This window comes from Falco rusticolus, chromosome 5 (assembly GCF_015220075.1).
Source record: "Falco rusticolus isolate bFalRus1 chromosome 5, bFalRus1.pri, whole genome shotgun sequence".
Lineage (NCBI taxonomy): Eukaryota > Metazoa > Chordata > Aves > Falconiformes > Falconidae > Falco > Falco rusticolus.
Window position 1 is genome coordinate 44233391 of NC_051191.1, and position 23568 is coordinate 44256958.

The 23568-nt window shown below is 40.9% G+C and overlaps 1 protein-coding gene across 4 annotated transcripts in view; it reads right to left on the reverse strand.

Annotated features, from left to right (window-relative positions):
* Nucleotides 1-6184: 6184 nt before the first annotated feature.
* The window catches only part of DOCK4 (dedicator of cytokinesis 4), a 256389-nt gene continuing 239005 nt past the window's right edge, over nucleotides 6185-23568 (reverse strand). For 2 of the 4 annotated variants that reach the window (XM_037388680.1, XM_037388679.1), the window contains 11 exons: nucleotides 23440-23523; nucleotides 21527-21646; nucleotides 21052-21173; nucleotides 20687-20807; nucleotides 20084-20165; nucleotides 19758-19867; nucleotides 18444-18611; nucleotides 16210-16282; nucleotides 13611-13724; nucleotides 12617-12678; nucleotides 6185-9291 (listed from right to left, as the gene is read on the reverse strand). In XM_037388680.1, the coding sequence (XP_037244577.1) occupies nucleotides 8866-9291; nucleotides 12617-12678; nucleotides 13611-13724; nucleotides 16210-16282; nucleotides 18444-18611; nucleotides 19758-19867; nucleotides 20084-20165; nucleotides 20687-20807; nucleotides 21052-21173; nucleotides 21527-21646; nucleotides 23440-23523 (1482 nt within the window). In that variant the 3' untranslated portion in view covers nucleotides 6185-8865. The remainder of the gene's footprint in view (nucleotides 9292-12616; nucleotides 12679-13610; nucleotides 13725-16209; nucleotides 16283-18443; nucleotides 18612-19757; nucleotides 19868-20083; nucleotides 20166-20686; nucleotides 20808-21051; nucleotides 21174-21526; nucleotides 21647-23439; nucleotides 23524-23568) is intronic. The other 2 variants (XM_037388681.1, XM_037388682.1) reach the window with 1 other exon arrangement.

Consider the following 23568-nt stretch of genomic DNA (forward strand, 5'->3'; position numbering starts at 1 on the left):
TTTACTTTTAGCACCGCTAAATATGTTGTACAAGGACAGCACGGCATGGTGCTTTCTTGAGAACCTGCCTGACTGCGAGCACCGGTACACATTGCAGAGCAACAGTTTTAAATTGGCCCCTCAAAATTAAGCTGGGGAGCGAGGCAGGGCTAGCCTGCGGGGGAGCACAGTGCTCCTCTGGGAGTGCAACACAGAGAAACCCATAAAAGGTTAATTTATTGTTCGAAATTTGGCAATATTTTGTCAACAATAAATTCGTAATATGGCTTAAACAAAATCTCCTTTTAATTTTGGGAAGTAAACTCCTGTCTAATGCCTTTTTCTTTAGAGGTCAAAGTCGAAATCAGGGATAAACCTGCGGTTTTCAGAGCAAATCCAGGTTAATCTAGCTGCAGTATTTATTCATTTATGTTTAATCTGTGTTTCTACAAAAAAGTGTTACAACCCTGTGCTCCACAACATACAAACTGTCAGAGAAAGACCAAAACAGCAAACTAGCCAGATGTTTTGTCTGACCAGCAAACCTTCACAAAACAGCTTTCCATTCTGCTGACCGCAGCCATGGCTTTGGTTCCTTTTGTCACCCAACCAAAGCAACTAATCTCAGCAGTTGTCGTTTGCTAATTAGTTTGAGTTATGTGATCACAGCTGAGATTTTGGCAGCCTTTTCTGGAACAGGTTTAGTAATGATGATCAATTATGACTGGGTGGAATTTCTGACAGAAATTTTTTTTTTTATCGTTACCTGACAATATACGGGAAGTCTTCAATTAGATAAATGCAGTTAATGAGCTGGCCCTGCCATCTGCTGTCATTTCTGCTGCTGCTTCCGCCTTTAGTGCCTGCTCAGGGTCTCCCAGGTCACTCCCTTTCCTTCAGCTCAGCGAGGAATACAAATCCCTCTAATGAGCCAACACAGTATTGAAGACCTGTCATTCAGGCTGTGCCTGGTTTCATCTAACACAACTGCCGAAAGCTTCACTTGTGAGATGGGCTGGTGACGGACGTCTCCAATAAAACAGCACTGAACCAGAAAAGGTTCACTAAGGGAATTTGCACGATCTGCTAAGATTCCCAGCTCTCAAGCTAAGCGCGTGCAGGGTTGGTGAGGATGATAAATTGCAATTTTGTTTTACAATTTGTCATTTTAACCATTTCTGTTCTTTACGGCACTGTGGCTCGTCACAGGTAAGACGACTGCGTGTAATACTGTGACAGCTAGTTGTGATACTTGACGTACCACGAGTACATCACTGCTGCAGCCGTAAGGACACCGAATAAGAGAGGGCAGTGTGCTGTGGTGCACATCTGTGTCCATAGCTTACTATGTCCGAGGCACGTGTAGGAGCACGCTTTCCACAGCAAGGGGCTGGCCTGTGTTTCGCCCTCGTGCGTGGGCACGAGGGGCCAGCAGCCAGGCTGTGGGGCTCCTCCTGGCACCTGTGCTGCTCCACCAGAGCTGTGTAGGAAGCTGCTTAATCCAGGTCTGTTGGACTGGCTCTGGAAGCCCTGCTTTCCCCACATCCGCTCCTTCTCCCTGCTAACTCTGCTCCCCTTGCCCGTGCCAACCACGTAGCCTCCAGTAAGACCAGTGGGTACAGTCAGCACAGGTACGCTGTGTGATTTGCTCTGAAAATGGAAACTGCTGCCAAGGTGGTGGAGAAACCAGTACAAAAGAGACATGGACACGCTGGAAAAAGTTCAATGAAGGGCATGAAGATGATTAAGCAACTGGAGCATCTCTCCTGTGAGGAAAGGCTGAGAGAGCTGGGGCGGTTCAGCCTGGAGACAAAAAGGCTCAGGGTTTCTCTCATCACGGAATATTAAGAGCTGAAAGGATGGTGCAAAGAGGAGGGAGCCAGGCTCTTTTTAGTGCTGCCCAGTGACAGGGCCAGGGGCAGTGGGCACAAACTGAAACACAGGAGGTTCCCTCTGATCAAAAAATACTTTTTCACTGTGAAGGTGACCGAGCACTGGCACAGGTTGCCCAGAGAGGTTGTGGAGTCTCCATTCTTGGAGAGACATTCAAAAGCCATCTGGGCATGATCCTGGGCAACTGGTTATAGGTGGCACTGCTTGAGCAGTGTGTTGGACCAGGTGGCCCCCAGAGGTTCCTGCCAGCCTCAACAATTCTGCAAGTCTGTGAAATGATTTTTTGTGCCTTCAGCTGGGCAGATTTGGGCATGGAAAGGAAGAGAAGCAGGAAGTAAACACATCTCTTCAAGAACAATGTGTGAACCTCCGTCAGTAGCTATCCTTTCCCATTTAGATACTTCTGGGGTGTTGCAGCAAATGCTGGAGGTGCTTGCAGGCTTGGCTTCATTCGCAAACACAACCTGCTCCCTGGAGCACTATTAGCTCTTTTCTAGGATTGAGAAGCTATTTTTAATCTATATTCAAACGAGTTGTAAATTCACAGTTTAGAACTGGTCTTTACTCTTCAAAGGCTTGGGGTCAGGGGCTAGCCAGAGAATTTACCTGAACATGACCACCTCTGAGTTAAGAGATCACATAGAAGTGACCGCTGTCTTTTCTGTCACCTTTTTTCTTCTGTTATACCCTTTCTCTGCACAAGATTGAGGGGAAAAAAAAAAAAAACCCAAACCAACAAACCACCAACCAAAGTCCATCTTCTGTAGGTACAAGAATAACATCATTAAAACCTACATGGACGCTGCAGAAAACCACTCCCCAGCATTATCTCACACAGAGGGGAAAAACCCAGTAAAGCATGTGGTAAAAATCCAGCACTCCTCAAAAAGTAGCAAATATCCCAGAAGTTAAAATAGATCTTTATTACCTGAAAAACAATTTTCTCTCTTTTTCTCCCTGCTTGCTCCCTTATAGACTCTGTCTGGATGTTCAAAGTAGCAGGCTATGATTTGCATTGATTTTGCTTGCTTATCATCATTCAGCTCAGGTTTTAAAGCTATAAAACCTCCACTGAATTACAGCTTTAGAGGTACTGACAGGATGTGCTTCAGTTCTGAGACAGAACTTGGGAGGGGGGTCTGCAGATGCAGGAAAACTCTCCTTGGCAACATAAAAAGCCTCTGTCCAGTGTGCACAATCTTCCTTTGCTGCACGTAATGTCCTGAGAAAAGTGCAGCACAGTAATATTTGTTGCTTCATGTCCTAATGTACTCATTGAAAAAAATAGCTGATTTTATTGATGTTTTGTTCATTGCGAAGCGTATTGTGGTCAGCGTTAGACCATTTTCTTCAGGTGGGACTAAATTCATTAGGTATCAGCTGCTTTCACCCAACTCTCCTTGGACACATGCCAGTTTCTAAAAATGTCGATACGAACCTTTGGATTCATTTTACTGGGTGTTGTATCCCATTCTTTGATTTACTGCAGTGCTGTATTTACAAAGGTCAACCAAATGTCTCAAAAACAAGCACAGTGCGCTGGCTGCAGTAGATGCCGCCCCAGACAGCACACCTGCAGCCAGCCCTCCTCTTGCAATAGACGGCAAAGATGAGACTGGCACAGGAGTTCACAGAGTGCGGGCAGTTGGCCCTGCAGAGCTCTTTGCTTTGGCTCTAACAGAGCGTATTCGGAGTATAAGGACAAATCATTGCACAAGATACATCCCTCCAGCAGCAGCTGGCCCAAAGACCCAGAGCGATGGTCTCTCAATTCATCTTAGGCTTAAAGTGTCGATTCAGCATTTCTTTGCTGCCTGTACAGTAGTTTGTGTCTCCTTATCCCACGTTCAGCAAAAGATGAGGAAACAAGGCAAAGGATTTCCATTTACAGGGAGTGCTGGGACTGAGTTTCACCCTTCAGCAAAACTTAGTCCCCGCAGGACATTACTTACACCCCACCTCCTGGTTCTAGGAAATTACTTTAGTCCCTGTCCTTGAGCTATCGCTATGTCTGTGAACACAACCTCCTACAGGTGCTCTACAGGTCAACTCCCCGCCTCGCCCCCCCGCCTTTTGTTCCAAAGGCCCTTGTGATCCTCTCCCCCTCCCCCGGGGAGCAGCTGCGTGCCTGTGCTGCATCCCCTTCAGGCTGTGCTTCTGAAATATTCCCCACTGGAAAGGTTGAAGCAGCTCCTTGCTGACGGCCTTTCTTTTGAAAAGCAAGAGGAAACACTTCAAGGGAAGTCAGTGAGGAAGGTCAAGGAAAAACAGCAGCAACAGCAGAGTCTGTCACAAATAAGCAAGAATGCAATGCAGAGAATCCCTTTGCAAAATAATTTCTCAGGAAATGGAACAAATATACTAGTGGATCTAGTACCAAGAACAAATCAATGATGTAAAACATTTAAATATATAACCAAAATTCCAGCAGCTTATGAACTACCAAAGCAGCTATTTCCTATGAAATTTGGACATGGATTTACTCCCTAAAATATTGAGATGTTCACTGTAAAATACACTATCAGTTCTGTACCATGGGGTAAGAAAAAAAAAAAACCACAACACTCTGTAATAAAATGCAGGAAATACTTTAATATTTTGCAGAGCTTTGCAATTTAGAAACTCTTTGCCCTTGCAACTCATGGCAGTCAGTGTTTTCTGTCCTCTGGCATTTTCCTCTGGTAAACCATAGCAAAAGAGGAAAAACTCCACACCAAAGCCTTTGTAAAATTAACCCCTCCCTGTATTTTGTCAGGACTTCCAGCTTCCCTTCTGCCCTCTTCAGCTCAACCAACAGTTAAGCTGGTATAAAATCCTGCTACAATAGCTTAAGTAAATATATTTAGTGCTTCAGTTTCAGCTAACATTTCAATTTCTCCCACTATTATTATTTCTGGCTAAGTGAAAATACACTTGGTTTAACTACCTAGCCATCAAGTGGTTTAATTATGCAGCCTATGTTTTATTTGTGTGTACCCAGCCCCCCAGCTCCTCACCCTCTCTTCCCTTCTTCCCATGCAGTCTTCCTGAAGCAAATACAAACCCAGCATCAGTCAGTTAGAGAGGAGCTATGAACTGTACCCTTACCACACGTTCTAACCTAGGTAAGTTTGCCCAGCAGTGCCTGGGAGGCTCATGCCATAGGCTCCGTCCCGACCGAAGCCTGCAAAGCCATCAGCCTGTCATTACAAGAACAACCAGTTCCTTACTGAGCAATCCAATTTTTTAAAAAAATTTAATGTTCTTTCTTCAGCAGCCTTATTTTACAACCCAGGAAGAGTCACTCTATCCTGATGCTCAGTAACACGAGCTATGCATCTCTAAACCTTTCATGTTTCTAAGGCTTGCATACTTCATCCATTTAATCACAAGATTTTTTTGTTAATGCTATCCAAAGTAACTAATGATCCTAGTTTCTTACATGAAATGTATGTCAAAAGCTGAATTAAAATGACAATGAGAAGATAAAAACAAATTAATACAGAAAAAGCTTTCTGCTACAGAATCTGGTTCAAGGTCAGAATTTCAAGGGCTCTAGTGGCGGACATCCTTTCACTCAGTCTCAGCAGATGTGGCTTTGCCCTTCAGCAAGCACGTGTCAAGGCTCTACCTGGATCAGCTGGATGTTGTGGGAAAACCTGGCTACCAACAGAGCTCTGGAGCAAAGAGTCATGTCTGTCACCCCCTGGGATTACTGATACAATGCTGCTACATGCCCCACTGACATTTACAGTTACACTCAAAACAAGATGCTTTTCATCATTTACATCTCAGCATTGACTTCTGCCTATTGATATCTTTTTGCTCAGTCACCGTGCTTTTTCCAGACGTTGCTGGACAACTTGTGAACAAGAAGAATGGTTGGGCAGGAGGGCAAAGTGCACTTTCATACAAAAGAGAAGGCTTACACATAGTTAAACCCTGTTCCATGTAAACATTTATGCTACCCTGAAATCTTTACTATCAAGGATTAAGTTCAGCTTTGTGCTTCTTTTAGGACACGGGCTATTGGCTATGATCTGACTTGAGACATCACGACAACTGAGTTCACTCACACTACAGAGGTATTAGCCCATCAGTCTGCATTTCAAAGCCAGCCAGCAGAGTTTGCAGTTGCTTCTACAGCATCCCAGAGGTACCAGCATCTTAAATGCAGTATTTGAAAATAAGATCATCTCACCTGTTATGCATACGTTGGCTAACATTCAAGCTATTGCGTAGCAACAGCAATGTGTTCTCATAGGTCCTCCTATATAAGCTTCTGAATTACTCACTGTCATCCAGAAAGTGATAAAACTACATTTAGGAGTAATAAAATTCAAACGAGACCTTTATTTACATTGGGTTTTCAAGCGCTGGGTGTTGCAACATACATAACAAAATTTCATACTACATTTTTTATAGGAAATCAGGTTGAAAAGCTGTTCTACAGAATCAATTTGTCAAAACTGGCTAAGCAGAAAATGTGTCAGCTTGGTTTTAGAGTACTCTGTCAATTTTACAGTGTCTGCTATCGTTCAGAGTATTCCTGATGTCACGGTTATAAAAACAGAGCGCTCATGCAGGTTAATTTACAGTGAACTCACCTAGTAAATTTTACATTCTTCACTTGTTTAGAAGAGCAGGTCAATACTCTCCACATTGTCTCACAAAGCAATTACGGATCCAAATAGGGAGAAAACTAGATCCATCAGGAGATTTTTAACAGAAAGAAACTAGATGTAGCAAGACAAGGAGTCAGAACTTTAATTCCATGACAAACTGAATTATAATCTCTCATTTTGTAGAAAACAAGTTGTACTGTAAAGATTAATCAAGTCCTTTTATTCCCTATTAACATTATGCAGCAACCAATATGAGTGTCTAGGTAAACAGAAACTTTGTGAAATGTTTTGCTGCAAAGCTGACTTCAGTAATGCACGCAAATGATAAAGTCATCAACTCTGCTCACTGCCAGAAATAAAAAAAATGGCTTCAGGAGCAAATAACACTGATTCATACTGTGCTCAAGCACTAGTCAACAAAATCTATTAAACTGCACAGGTGAAATAAAAAAATCAAAGCAGCTTTGTTATCTGACTTGTGACACCTTATTTAAGTCTCAGGCATTACTTCTTTATATCAGCATAAATACGTAGCCTTCTACAGCTCTTATGATGTGGTTACAGACACAAAAATGTTATAGTAGAAAGCAAGAGCTAGTTCAAGGAATTTCAGACTTTGAAATCAGCAAGACACAAAGCTAAAATTCATATGTTCCTTTTTCAAGTTATGAATACCTTCACTAAAACATAAATATTTTAACATATATTAATTTTTTCTGACATTCAAAATTGTAAAGTCAATATGGCAGAATTATTGTTAAAAGCACATATTTACAAATATTCTTTTTTCCATACATAAAGTATTTGGCATAATTATAACAATCTTACTGCATACACAACTGTTTGCTTCTTTTTCACATAATGGTACACTCCTTATTAAAATTTACCAGTTATGTACAAAAATACTTGAACATTTATTATAGAAAACCTCTATAACCACCATCAACAGCATGTAACTGCTGAAGGTTTAATTGACAGAATATAAAAAGTGGTCACTTTCTTCCAGTTAAACTATCAACAAATCAAACACAGCTAAAATCAACATGAGCTTCCCAACAAAAGAGGGAGAATATTTTTAACAGCATGATTGATTTAAAATGCAGTTCACACAGCTGTTCCCAAGCACATTAAACAGTCAGTAAGAGAAAGAGGATACAAAAAATACATACAGAAGGTGCTTTTTTTTTCCCCTCCACATTCCTACGGCTTGGCATTAGCTTTCCAGAACTCTTCAGATGCCAGTCAGTAAAATACAACCTTAGGCCAAACACCATTCTCCTACAATAAAGATGACAGTGATGAACTCAAGATAAAAAGCAAATCCAAAACCTGGCTTCACTGGTATGTGCACATCGAAAGATCTGGTCAGAATTTTTGCTGGGTTTTTACAGAATTATTAGTGACCTTAGCAATTAGCTTTCGAAATTTATTGATTTATAACTAGTAGTTTGTATTTTAAAAAAACTCCATTCATTTACTGTATGGCCTTGGTACTAGTCAGTACTCATTCCTGTACACAAGTGAAATGAACAATTCATTTGTACCCATTTCATACACAGATTGTATTTTAGGGTGAACTTTGAAAAAGAGCAGAGAGCCTCCACTAGCAAAGTGCTAGCTTTTTAAAAAATAAAACCAAGCAAACAAACAAACAAAAAATCCCATTAACTGGAAGAATAAAAGTAAATTGCACCTCAAAAAGAAAAGGATGTGTCAGGTACAGTAATACACTAATGGCACAAAACTTTATCAAGATTCCTCAGAATGGTGCTGTATGCTGAATGAAATGCAGATATTTTTCCATCTTAAAAATAATATAAACCAAGTGTGTGTTTCAGAAATTCCAAACCACATTCTTACAACAGTTCTCTGCAGTATAACTTGCATTATATTTCCATTTTTCCACAGACATTTGAAATGACCAACCTGTTCATCGGCTAAGAGAAACAACTTCCAGCCTACTTGCAGAAACATTCTAGTCTACAGGCTACTTTGTTAGAAAGCGTGCATTTATCTCTAGTAGTAAAGATCCAGTCAGTATATTCTGCATTTTGTAAGAAGCATTTGGCTAAATCAGATGAGAGTTGTAGGGTTTTAGATTTTTTTAAAAACAAAAATAAAGTACAAATAAAAACATTTATCAGTATTCACCACCATGAACTTGAAAAAAAATCCTCTCATTCATGCTTCCTATAATATCTGGCGCAACCTAAATTAGTAATTTCATTTCAAATGTGCAACATAATATTAATAAGCATTTCAAAATTACTCAAAAGAAAAGGTGGGTGAAATATTAAAGTGCCTAACTAAACGGTTTTTACCATTTTTTAAAAAATATTATTTCTTAACCGGTAAAGAACTGGTTGCAATTAAATAGAAAAGTGGCTTCTCATAGCTGAGAGACTTTGCGGGGCAGGGGCCTGGGCCGGGGAACCTGCTCAGTCCTCCTGCTGCTGTTTTCCAGATTGTTCGGCCGGACCAGCTGTGGCTTGGGCGGCAGCGCTGGTGGGTCCGTGGTGGGTGGGATGGAGAGGCTGTGAGGTAGAGGAACAGGGCGCTTCAAAGTCCGCTCGTACACGCTGTAAGGCGGCGGAGTTTTACTTTCTTTTCTCACAGGCTCCTCAGAAATACTGTAGCTTGGGACAGTCACTGTCGGTTCACTGCCTTGGCTTTCAAAGCCTGACGTCTCTGATGTGCTACATCGGCTGAGCGAAGAGATGCCGCTGCTGTAACTCCCTGACAGCACCGGGGAGTTGGATATAAGCCCCGAGGAATGATACTCCACTGGAGATGGTGTGAATGACTGCAGAGACCCCTGCTCGAAAGAAAGGGCAGAAGAAGAATTTACCTGGAGTAAGCGAGGGAGAGCATTTCTGTGCTCAGACTGAAAACATATGGAGATACCGGCATGTATATTCTGAGGCTTGATAAATGTAAATGGTTGTGTCCCTGTTTAATCAAGATCCAGTAAGAAACCAACAAAAAGATCATTTCAAGAGTGCCTAGGTACACCTTAAACATGGTGTGGTCACGCTCGTAATTCAGTAATTCGTGTAAGTGGACGTAAAACTGTATTTAAACGCTATCTTACTGTCGTAATAGCCCGGAAGCGCCCTGGCTATAAACCGAACCCTCCTCGCGGGTTTTCCCAGCCGTAAGCGGCAGGCGCCTGGGGCGTGCCTGGTGGCGTCCTGCCCCCTAGCGCCCAGGCACCGCACCTGCAGCCCGCTCACTGCTGCTGCTTCAGGCTCTCACCTTCCACATGCATTTTCCACATGCATTTTCCTCACAGTTTCAGTGCACCGTCACGCTATGGAGAGTGCGGTCACATCGTGCATCATTTCCGAGCGTGTCACAATACCGATGTCAGAGGTGGAGCGCAGATGCCGAGCTAAGAGCCGCTGCTGTGCGCCAGCCCCGTTCAGCCAGCAGCTCCTGGTGTGTTCAGGGGCAGCAGCAGGAGGGCAGCCGGCTGAGACATCCCAGCTGCTGCAGACAGCAATTTGAACTGCAGCAGCTCCTCTCTCCCATCTCCCAGGCGTTCCTTGGACACACTGTGCCGCTCGCACAAAACACAAACCACCACTGTGGGCCCCAGGGACAAGGGTCCAGCCGAGGGCAGAGGTTGCAAATGGTGGGGCCAGCAGCCCCGCAGGTCTGTGCGGAAGGTGAGGGATGGCAGCTGAGGGCCCCATGGCAACGACAGTATTGATGAAGAATAGACGGCAGGGACACTAAAGCCCTACCTAAACCCACTGAGCAGTCCTATTCTAGTGAAGCAACGTCAACCGAAAACTGTAAAAGGTTAGACCAGGCTTTGCAAGCTGAGAAGTTTTTGCAACATCTTAATTTTGACTGGAGCCATCCAAGACAACTTAGACTTACTGGCCCCAAGCACAGGCTAAAAAAGGGATGTTGAAATCACAAAGACAAATTTCTCACTCCAGTTAGACTGGTTGGTACTCAGTGGCTCAGCGTGAGAGTGTGAGCCATGCAACAGAAGGTGGGGAGGGGAGGAAAAGGAGAGGGGCAGGGGTGTATAGAGCTGGCTGCACTATCTTTATGCTGTTGAGATAATTTTAGTTATGCATCTAGAACTAGATCCACAGTGCACTGAAAGCAATGGAAGAAAATCTTAATTTGCATCAGTGGGTTTTGTACTAAGACGGCCTTCTGTGGCAGCACGTAACACTTGGAACACAAAGGCAAAAAAAAAGCCCTGTATATGGCCTGGGAAAAGCAGAGGGAGTTTTTTTTAAAGCTCAACACATGTTGAAGACATTTCAGACATTGTGAGGAGCCTGTTTAACTACTTGTTTCAGGTTCCATTCCTCTGCATGTGAGGAGGCGGCAGTTGCACTCTTAACCCCACAAAAGGTCCAGGGTCAAGGTTTTCAAAGAAATGATGTAGTTAGTTCAACTTCCATGAATGCCTGACACTCGGACTAAGTGACCATAAATAAGATTTAGGACCTTTGCTTTTGTCATTCAGAACAAGAGCAAATATGTGTAAATCCTGCCTGCCTCAATTTAGGACCTGAGCAGGGGTAAGCACTTGGATCCTGACAACAGTGCAGACTGCTTGTACCAGTAGTGAGTAACAGTCTAGACACCGTAAGAGTCTGGAAATTCACGGATGCTTGAAGTTAGATTCAGCAACTGTCAGAATGAGTCTGGGCCAGCACTCCTCTCCCAAGTGGCAATCCAGACTTTGGCTGTAAAATGCTTCAATTCTGTCCAGGCATTTAGAAGAAAATGTTAGGACAAGCTTCAAGCCTCCCTGAGAATCATCACTACCGAGCCCATTCAGGAAAAAAGGAAGAGTCACTCACCTTTCGTACAAGCTGCTAATGCTCTAAGAGCTTCCTAGTAACCAGTTAGTGTGAAACCTGGGATCGGTGCTCCCTTCAGCAGAAGACATACTATGGTAACAGGACTATAGGGCACTCTGATGGCCAGCACAATTGCTCTGTGTTGAAACTGTAGCACCATGCAGCCACAAGTGGAAATGTTACAAGCTCATGGGATGACCAACGGGAGAATGACTGTGGGCTTGTGATTAGGGACCTCAAGGGGAAAGGAGGCATTCTGAGGTGGTACTTTCCTCCTCCTCCTCAGGAGACATGTACCTTTGCAGCTTTTGTTAGGCATTGGGTACCTGAGGGACCACTTCAGCAGGGCTGCTTCCCTCTGCCCTCTCGCCAAGTGCCTGAAGCACCAGTCATGCTCCTTTCTATACGCTCTCCTTCCCGGTTGTTGACCCTCATGTTTCTAACTGCAGAACAATCTCTGCTTCAATGGGGTGGTAGCGGCTATCCCCTGGACAAATGTTGCACTGTCTGTCAATACTTGGGTTTGCCTGAATATGCAGGCTGTGTGTTCACATCTTCCAGTGCTGGGGAAGACACAGATTTTCTGGTCAAGTTTTCCAACAAATAAGCTGTTGTGCAACAAGCAGGTACCGACACATTCAAGTATCTTGAAATAGAAATGAAACCTGCTCAGTTTAGCCTGGCCCAATTGCTATGGGTGATTAACTGCCAGAGAAGACCCAATGTTTATTCATAGCCTGCGGTTAGCGTTTCCTACTGGCAGGCTTCAAACTACTTCCAATTTCTTATGCAGCCTCCCTGGATCATTCTGCAGAGGGAATGGATATTGAAATGATGGAAGTGGGGATTACTCTTTAACACACCCTCTAATCCAACAGCTCTGGATGCTGGAGGAGTAAGAGGAATGGGTTGCACAACAGGCTCTCCTTAGCTGGCATCTCCCCTTTTGCCACTGCTGGAGACAGACTTCCAGACTAGGTGGCTCATTGGGCACCTCTTACATTTATTTCTTAAACTCCCTTCCGTACTCTAACTCAGGTGAGCTTGATTATCTACATAGTCAACAAGCCTTATATTGAGAGGTTAAAGGTTCTGAAGATCAGGTTTCTTACCTGCAGTTTTGAAAAATCTTCAGAGATGCTGTAATTGTTATGGCTACTTACTCTTATGAATGGTTTTTGTATAGGCTTATGTTAATAAAAGGAAAATAGTATATATTTAATATACATTATTTGGGATTGTATTATATCTACCCAACATCATGTACAATCTGTCCCACAAAGGCAATTCACTGCAATAAAACAGTACCTTCATTGGTGATCTCCCAGCAGGAGAAGGGGAAACGGAGGCTATGTGTCTTGCTGGTGATGCTGTAAAGTCAGAAAGATTTCAGTGCATTCTTGGCATTACAGTTTTCACAAAGAAATCTTTTTAAGTGGACAGGAGATCATTCAATAAACAAACATTATCTCTGGTTCCCTTTAGGTACTTGCCTGATGGCTGAAAATAGTTTTAGAGATTTTGTTTGTTTTACTTTGTTCTCAGGATTATCTTGCAGTACAACCAATGAAGCATAAGAAATTTCTGCATCCATCCTCCCTGACAAATTTTGTATCTCTGTAAGTTGGTTTATATCCTACCAAATGATAACAGAATTCAAAAAAAGTCAGTATAATAACTGTCCCCTCCTCTTAAGAAATATATTATGTATTTGTATGTCAAATAAGAAAAAAAGACAATACATAATGTACTTACATCAAACATTTACTTGTAAATACACTGTAAACATGCCTAACATTTTTTGAGGCATAAGTCTAACACACACAAAGTGTCTTCGCTCCCTTGAGGACAATTACATTTATATTACCACTTAAGCAGCCCTTCCTTTAAATGGAAATTAATCTTTTGAAAGGCAAATTTGTTATAGTAACAGAACTCATGTACTTCCATGATTCCATGTGCATTTTCTGGCCTGTAAGATTCTTTGTGGTTAATGATCATTGCTGATTGCTAACCTCCAATTAGCATAAGACCAAAATATGGCATTTTATCATCCTCCCTAGTACTAGCATGAATGTCTGGAACTACTCAGTCATTAAGCGAAGGGGCAGAGTACTGGAAACAGAATGCTACAGAGAACATTAATGAGATGAAAATTCCTGTGGAGGCAATTCTACAGCCTTCTATGTAAGTAATCAAATAACCTGCCCAAGAAGTTAAAGATCAGAGTGGAAAAAATCTAAGCCCTCAAGTAAATCATTTGTTTTTACTGGAGCTTAGCATGAAATGTCCATTAACTCACCAGTCTGTGCAGGTCTTGGTGGTACAGGGGGAGATATAAGCTTTCCACTTTCTGATGTGTTTCTGGCTTCCTTCCCACTGTCCAGGCTCCAGCTGCTGGGCGTGGCGTTTACAGCTGGAAGAGAATGAAAAAGCTGGCATTGGCATCACCCACTTCTAGCTCTCTGACTTGCCTTTATCCGCGAGGGTAAAAATACACAGTGAAAACAACAACCATGACTGAAAATCTCTCATGATTACATCAGCATTTGAAAAGCTCTTAAATAATGGCTGTCAATCTCTTGGCTGCCCGATGTATGCAACTGGCCCTTCGGTCAGTTTGTGATTGTATAGAAGTTGGGACCATCAACAGTAGCAGCCGAGATAGCACTCTGGTGCACTGCAAATGCAGCCACAAAGGGAGATAAGCTTGAAGCCTGTTAATACAATCGGTTTATCTTTGCACCAGACTGCTATTTAGAGCTTTCTAGGCAGAGGGGAACAAACTATCCATAAACTGTTTCCATTAGCTCATTTTATATACAGAAGGGACTAGGGAAAGGAACTTGCCAAATTCCAATCACCTCCCTCAGAAAGCTTTCTGTGCTAACAGCCTTCTTTGCCTGCATAGGCTACACATTCAGAACTGAAAGGAAGAAGAAAAGAAGGGCACAAAACCAAGGAAGTAAAAATGGGAAAAATGAAAGAGCAAGGCAGGGGGAGGGAATCAAATGAAGAAATTATTTTTGACTGAGAAAATTTATATACCCTGTTTGTATGCATGGTCAAGGATCTATGCTTAATAATGTAAATTGACAATCACCTTGACATGCATAAGATCAGCTGATGTATTTGTCTGTGTTACCTTTACCTAATTCCATTACTTTAATTGAATGATCCCATAAGGCCTGGAACAGCTTCCTTACTAGAACTGGTTTATCGCATGTTATCAAGGAGCCACCAATATTGGGAAGAAGTCAGACAGAAAGGCAAGGCATTTAACATGGAAAGGACAAAAGCTAACTTACACCTCACAATTTTTCTTACACATCCTGTAAAAAAGTGGAAAACACCTTTCTTCATATTTCCCCCTTCCCCCCCTCAAAACCTCACCACCAACTCCCCACACACACACTTTCAAAGCCTCAAATCTCTTGCCTTGCTATGACAGTTTCCTTCTTGCCTGCTTGTTTCATACTTGTGAGTAGAGAACCACATGCAAGGACTCTGTGCTCATTTACAAAGATGAAGCAAAAAGCAAATCATTGTTGCTAACTGGTGGTATTAATTATTGCTATTATAGCAACATCAAGGGCTCTCCAAAGGACTGCAGTCCCACTATACCAGTGTATACCAGACTTAACACAATAAGTACAGTACAAATAATACTTGTTTCATGTCTGTAACAATATTGTTACAGTATAATTTCACATTAGTTGACTCTGAGAACAGCGTACAGAATAATCCATTTTCTGCAGGATCATTTTGCTTTTTCATTGCCAAAATGTGGAATACATTGTTTGCTTTTTATTGTAAGCTGTCACCTAGCAGTATGGGTTTGCCCTCATCTTAAAAATTACTTGGCACCAGACCAAGGTACTTCAAATGCCCGAATCTCTTGACAAGCCAATTTTTTTCTTTGAAGTCATCTGTGCAGTCAGTTCTCTGGTCTGCTAAAGTCTCCAGGAGAGAACATTTTATTTTAACAACTTTGTAATGTACTTGGCTACATAGGCCAGTGGAAAAGTTTTGCCATTTCCGTGTTAAATTATTTTATATGCTTTTCAGCCCTGTGAAAAATTCCACACTTGAGCTTTCATAAAAACTTTCACACAAAAATACTTCTAAAACTCAACTCTTAATGATGAAAATGTGATTCTTGGTCAGTTCTTGTTACAGCATATTCTTAAAATATTTATTTTCAATACACTTATTTTACTGTATCCTTTATTCAGGGTACCATAAAAGGCAGCACATAAATGATGGAGCATATTATGGATGTGAAACACACAATGAAATCATGGCACAGTAACTGTGCCAACAATATTGAATTTCCCCATGTGCAAAATTATAAAAGGCAATATTTTGTCTTTGGAAATTCATAGGTTTCTCATTTACCCTAATTAAAAGCAAAAAAACCCCAACAAACCACAAACTGATCTCTTATCTTCCATCAAAGTGTAGCAAAAAGCACAGTGACTTACACTTAGTAAAGAGGACTTGCAGGTACCACACTTGAGGACTATCCTCTTTAGCTTCTCTGCGCCCTAGTCTCCAGAAGTTATCTCCAGTATTCATCACCCCATATGTCTCTCTTGAGAAGCAGAAAGGACAGCTTTCACAGGCAGTGTGCTGCACCATCACCCCTTTCTGGAAAATTCTGTGCCTTTCTGAGTGCAACCCTCAGTTCAAACACACACCATGTCCCCCCCCACCCCCTCCTGCTTTTCAGCAAAGTTTTTTGAAACTTAACAGTGTTAGTGTAATTTAGTTATTTTGAATGTTTTGAAACTTGGAGATGACAGTATGCACTCAAAAGAATTAGCATTCTACAGGAATATGACAAATTAATTATATTTTCATTGCTTCAAAGATCGGTATGGTGCAGCATTTCCACTCACCTTTGTCAGGGCCAGGCAGACTGGAATCACTTCGTGGCAAAGCACCGTCACCAATATGATTAAACAGCATTCTCTGTAAATTGAGAACAGCGTGGTTTATGCATAGCTGCTGTTGTTATTTCAGTAGCCTTTAAGAAAACAAGGGGGTTTTTGTTATTATCCCCACCACACAGGTCTACTTTGGAGGTAGAGCGACAAACAATCTAAGAACGTAAATAGTTTAATAAAAATATGTGTATACAAATAGGAAGTAGACTAGTTTTCTGAAAACGGTACACACTGGAGGGGGGATTATCATGTACTGAGTTCTGACAGTTTCCAGCCACCTAAAAACAAAATAAGGCTTATATCTCAGGTGGTGTCTTGATAGATTACTAAACAAATGCAGGGACAGATGTGCAATAATTTCATGGTACAATTGGCATCTGAACAAGGTGTAACATTTGACATTATTCAGGGTATGGCTGTTATCTTTGAAAAACATTTTTTTTCCAACCCTAACTTTTTTTGGTAGCAGTGTTCTTAGTTCTCTTGTGGATAAAAATTGACCCATGAAATGTTTTGTCTTTCCTTTTCTGAATATTTGTTGTTTTTTTTTTTTAAAACCACAGTAAATGTATGAAACAATTTTAAAATTTCACTAGTAGTTTCTTTTGGCAGCATTCAAATAATCCGTGGGTCATCAGCTTATCTTCATAACAGATGTAAACAGCATACAGCTAATCCTACAAGTAATTCAGATGTACCTTCCAAAGAAAATGAGAACAGATAAACTTTCTTTTTTTATGTAAAGCAAGATCAGACAATTGGTGAAATCCAGATCAAATCAAATCCTATTCTTGTAACTCCTTCCAGTGTTCGCAGAGGACTATGCCGAGTCAGCAAGGCACTATGCTGTGGTTCCACAAGATGGCAAACCCAGCTGCAAAATAATCACCAGTGATCTATCATGCTGCAGCTCCAAGTTACAAAGTGAGGAACAAACACTTGGCCAACTCAACTTGACTTAAAACATCTGTGTCATAGAGAGAATGCTTTGGGAGGCTCTGGCCTACACTAGGGTCTGCCTATCTATGCTGTACTAGAGTCACACTGGGTCAGGTAATACCTGTTTTCCTGGAGTTACCATTAAAGTGAGGTGGTGCAACTATATGTGTGCTCTAATGCGACAGAAAACGGGATCAGATGTTCCTGACTGGTCTGGATTGAAGGTTCACTGTTTACTGAGTCTGCAGTGCACTAGGATCTGGTGGGCAAGTGCTGAAGTCTGTCTGCTGTTGTGAAGGTAAAGAGCAAAGGCTGAAAAAGCAACTGAAATTGGAGGAGATGAAGAGATAAAAGCTGAATGAAATACAGCAAAACAAGGACATACTAAAATAATGAAATATAAAACCACATGGAAGAGCAAGAGCAATCACAGGATGTTTACTGACATGCAAAAACCCCCCCAAAATGTGAAACCCGAAAAGCTCTATTAGGAAGAGTAATAGTGCAAAACCCAAGGAGCTTGTTGACCAGTCAATGATGGCAGGCATTCCTCTTCAGAGTATGGGAAGAGCTGGAGAGACACTGTACAATCGCTCAGCCAGAGATCAAAAAGCAAGCACAAATGGATGTTGACGGAAAAGCGCTGTACATAGATAACCTTGAGCATCAATGAAGGAAGTGGATGCTTTACTGCTGTGGTCTTGTTCTATGAAGTCCACCAAACTTCTGTAAATGAGGTAGCTATGGCCTGAAAGGACTTGATTTGGACTTGAAGTGCCAGAATTTGCCTGTGTATCTCACCTTTCCTGGTTGAAAAACTATTGTGAAAATTGCATTCATTAAGCCGTAACAAAGACATTAATAAATGGGTCCTTTCCTCATTAACTTAGTGTCAAGCTCCAACCAAGACTGTTGAAGTTAACTGGTGTTAGCATAAAAATGGAAACGACAAGGAACAGTTTGAGCATGTAACTTCTCATGAGAGTTGCAGGTATCTCTAAAGTATCCCTCTACAATTGTCCTGAGGATTTCTTTTCCCCTTCTTATCGGAAGGCAGAGAATCAGAATTTTGTTTCTAATCACCGTCCATTTTTGCTGCTCAGTGAATAAAGCACCAGAGAATGAAATTGCACTTCTCCCCAGAAAGGTGTCTCCTCATTTATGGTTATGAGGGCAGAAAGAAACTGTCAGACCTTCTCACCTTTGAAACATACTTGAGTGTATGAGCAAGTTAATTTTCTACTTACCCTCTCATGGGACACTGAGGGTACAGACAGATTGGGAGATTTTCCTGACGGGCGAGTCTCAGAGAGAGTGGAGACTGGGCCTACGAGCTCCTCAGCCTCCCTTATCGAATCTCGGGTAGAGTGGGGGATAGAAGTCGCATTCCACTTGGCAAAGCAAGAGTTTGCAGTCTGGGAGCAAAAATGGGATAATTTTTTCCTTGCGGCAAACCATAAAACCGCTTTATTTAAAAAACATCCCCTGGTCTTTCCTATGTGTTGGTCTGGCTTCACTACCACTGTGAAAGTGCCCAGTAGATATATCAGTAAGTAGTTTCTGAGAGCAGCCCTTACGTCTGGCTAAGCTTCAGTATTACTTCTTAAGCCCTCAGGTAAAAGCATGAGGGCTTAAACAGAAGAGAGGAAAAAATTAAATCAAGAGCCAATTCAATAAATGAAGAAGCAAGGGACAAGAATACAACTAATGAGAAACCAACAAATAATTTCTAAATTAAAGGAAGCTGGGCTACCAAGTTGTTTTTTATCAGAGGCAAAATTTCTGGTGGAAATGAAAGCATTGAGAGGGGGGCCTTTCACACTGTGCCTAGGTTCTCGTATTTGCTTCAGCAAGAGGTGCATTGTGTGATGGCATGGATTAAAACAGCAACTGTGCTAAAGGAAAGCACTTTAGGAAAGTAGGTCTGTTAAGAACATAAGGAGAAAAGATGAAATAAAGATTTAAAATTGGTCAGCTCATCAAGCTCATTTTGCATTTCAAGTAACTCAAAAGATACAAATTTCATTCAGACCTATGCAACAGGAATTTTAAGGCACGAACACAACTCACTCTTTTCTGTAGAGTAATAAAAAAATGTCTATCTTCTGAAACTACATTGAAAAACAGAAATTGCCACAGGGAGTGGGTTATTATCTCACAGTGGCTAGGATTAGCTATTTCAGAAGAAATAAAGGGGAGGTCAACATGGACAACTGCTGTGGTAACAGTTTTCTTTCTTTCTTCTTCCCTAGATTGAACAAACACTGCTGTTTCACACAAGCAGGCTGTGTCATCAGGTAAGTCTTTGCAACTCTTTCTCACTGCAGTAAGTATCAAAAACCAGATTTAAATCCAGACAAAGCAAGCAGAAATGTGATCAAGCACTGTGTATTCTATTCATATCTCTTTCATGTAAAATACTGTAAGAGTTTTTGCCTACAACCCCTGCCCCCCTAAATTAACAGCAGTGAGCAGACACTGCATCTGCTCAAAGCTCACTAAGTGCCTTTAACCATCACCTTAGCTATGTGCATTCAGAGGATTCCCAACAAGCTTCCTACCTGCGAGGTTTCCGAAGGAGTAGGGTAGATGGCACTGCAGGGCCTCTCTCTGGGGGAGAGGCAAGAGTTTTCTCGGGAATGCTTATGTTTGTCAGACAACAGAGGAGAGGCTAGAACATGAATGTGTCAAGTGATTAAATTCATGCAGTGAAACTCAAGACATTTCAATTCTACGCTTATGACAAAGAAATCCTGTTTTCCCAACAATACATATTCCTCAAAAAATAGGTTAAATTTGATGCCTGACCAGTGATAACATGCAGAAATTCAGCTGTGTAATGTATCAAGAATTTAATATGGTTTACCAAGGGGAGACCAGCACTGACCTCTGGCACTGGATGGAGCAGAACTGGTCACATTAGGTGAAGCAGAATGAGTAGAACTGAGGCTTGAGGTAGACGGACTAGGCTGTGTACAGAAGAGATGCTGTTGTTACCACATCACACTTAGTGGTTTGGAAAACAAAAATTTGCAAGACAACTTTTCACTAAAACAAAGAACTTGTAATCTGTTAGACTAGTCTCTCAGCATTTGAAAATAGCAAACATGTAAAGAGCATCAATGTAAATACACAAAAATGTAGTAAAGTATCAAATAAATAGAAATGTAATTAATATATTAAAATAACTACATCGCAACTGTGACAACTGCACAGAAAAGTCTATGTAAGGTCAGATGACTGCATCCTAGTGTGTTGCTGCTTATTACTTTTGTAAAAAATTCATGCTCTAGGTTAAAGAAAAAGAAACAGTTACATAAAAAATTATTTCTATGTTAAGAAGGTTAACAGCCCATTTAAAGATTTCTCTTTTAAAAATAGTATCAGCAATAACTTTGAGATTTCTGAACGAAATAACAGAAGCATTAATTTAGTAAATAGCCTTGTAAGAAAGATTCTGTTTAGTTTGAAGAATTACAGTAATTTGTACCTGCATGTTAAAAACTTCATCAGAGCTTTCTGACTGCCCAGTGATATTGCTGACTTCAGCAGAAGCTTGGGATGACAGTGATGAGGATGAATACCGATTGACAGCTGGGTAACTCAAGGGACTATTACAAGAATAATGAAACACAAAATGGTTAACTAGTTGCAAATCATAATTTTTCATGAGAAAACAGCACATTTAGTGATCTCCACAGTTTAATTTGGATTTATTTATTGAGAGAGAGATAGAGAACATATATATCAGCTATTCATGACTGAAGATACTTCAAGAGGACCGTATGAGGAAGCATACACACAATAACAGTATTTTATGAGTCATCTTCTGCAAGTTCTAGTATTTTAACTTGCCTGCGTCGTGGTATTACCCTGGCAGCATCAGGGCTCATAGAAACAGGTATGGAATTTCGGCATACACGAGGACTTCCATTTGGGAAATGAACAGGGCTAGCTTGTACACAGGCAGAAAATTCCTGGCAAGTTATTAAAAGAAGATTAATTAAAATCAACACAGTATCATTAAGCATTTTGTAAGATACAGACAGTAATTTGAACAGTTACATCTGCATTTTGGATCAGCTTCATCATTGCTAAGAAAAATATTTTAGATTTTCACTGGTAACACTTTCCCCTTAGTAAAACATAACTATTTTTTTCTGCACTGTATAGAAACTTTATTAACTTTGTCTTCTGGTAGTGTTAAGAATGCTACAAGCTGTAATGTGGACAACCAACCAAAAGATGTCACTATCTGTTGCCAGGAAAATGAAACAACCCTTACTGTAGCTGAGCAGTCTCCCGGTTTATCCATGCAGCTGCTACATACCTGTATTCCCAAGCTTGACTTCATCACAAAGAACTGATCCACCAGCTTTTTGTGCAACGGCCTCATGTCCTGTGGCACCACCTTCTCGTGCACCGCCAAGCCAAATTCTAGAATCTGGGCCTGCAGAAAAGACAGCAGGAAAGTGGGGGGAAATATAATTTTGATCCATTTTCTTCACACTTTCATCATCAATTAGAATATTAATAAAAGAAAAAAAAAATGCACGTTGTATTAAAAACAAGTATATAAGTCCCTGACAGACCTGTAATCAAACAACACCTAAGGCCAAAACCAATACACAAGAGGTTTTATGACTCTTGCCATTTTACCTATTCAACTTTCCCAAAGATCCGGCCTACGCAAATTCAACTCTAATATAAAACCCACTATGGATAACACAGTGAAAAATCTGGCTCAATGGAAACTTTACAAAAGAGCAGTTCTAAACCCTAAATAACAGCTGTTTTCAACAAGAGCAGTTACAAAAAGCATGAAAACAGCAGCAATGGCCAAATCACCAGAGACCCTGTAATATATTTTTAATTAAGTCCATGGTTCCCTATCCTGTTTGAACTCCCCAGAGGCCTAAGTGGTGACTTTATGCATATTCTTGATGCAAGGCATGACAGGCTTCAGAATAACATTGCTAACACTCTGATCTTGCTCAAATTTGGTCACAGGCACGTAAAATACTAAACTGGTTACATGAGGAATCAGATAAACTCAAATTTAAGAACAAAATAGCTACACTATGCTGTAATATCTTTGGATGAGAGCTACTAGCTGATGTTTTCAGGCAGCTTGCGAATGGGCACACAGCTGCACAGCATCACTGACCTGAGGTCAGGACTGCAGCACATCCATCTGCGCATACAGCCATCCCGGCCCTTCTGAACGCTCCATGGTTTCTGTTAAATCATCAGCTGGTGCCAGACAGGGTTTAACTGCTATTGCTTGGAATTCATGTTTTTGTCATAATAAGTTATTAATTCCAGCTTTAAATTGTAACAGTTAGTGAGATTAACTATCGCTTGAAAAACCAGAACTGCAATCTAAATTACTATATGAAATTAAAGTGAGCTCAGTGAACCCATTCTACTTTATACTGCCTGAGAATCTGTCCTTCAGCTGATCTGACCAAATGATACCATAATGACGAAAAATGAAATTTCCATCTTGCCAAATTCCAATACTCTGACCTCTTTATCCCAAGCTGGCAATAAAGTTTGAAATTTCAACATGCTGCATAGAACAAAGATAGGTAAATGCCAGTTAAGAAAGCTGAAATACTTGGTAAGACAATTTGATGAATTTTTTTTTTTTTTCAGCATCTGCAAATGGAGACAACCTCATATTTGAGGCTAATAGGTTGTTGGTTTATAAATAAATGAAGAAATAATACAAAAGTCATACAATGCACAGAATACTCACCTGTTTAATCACTTGGTGTTTATTTTACTGCTTACCTATATGGCAATTATTATTAGATATCTTCCACTGTAATAAGATCCTTTGTGTTTTTTTGCTCTTATGCGAAACCTTTTTGTGAAAATGTTTGTTCTGTAGTATTGTTAAAATACATCACAGAAGTATTTGCTAAAGCCATCAAACATTTCAATGAGATTATGTTTATTCTGTAGTAATGGTAAAATAATACACGTTTGTTGTGCAAATACATACAAGCATGACAACACAAAGATTTGCCTCTCATTCAAACTTTAACTTAGAATAGTCTGATGTGATTAAGATGATGATGAAAAGGACTAGCAAAAATATACTAACATTACCCAGAAACCTGCCTGTATATGAAGTTACTGTCTACTTGGTATCTGATTCAGAAAATACTGAAGACCACCAGTCTTTTTGCTAGAACAGCTAAGCAGGCCACCTAGTCTGTCTTTTTCCCACTTTACCTGCTCAAGCATCAGCTCTCTCAGGCGCGTGATCTTCTCTCCGTCCTCTGGATGGTTTGAGATGTATTCTTTGACAAAGAATGCCTAGGCAAAATAAAATCACAAAGTAACATACAAGTGACTAAAAAC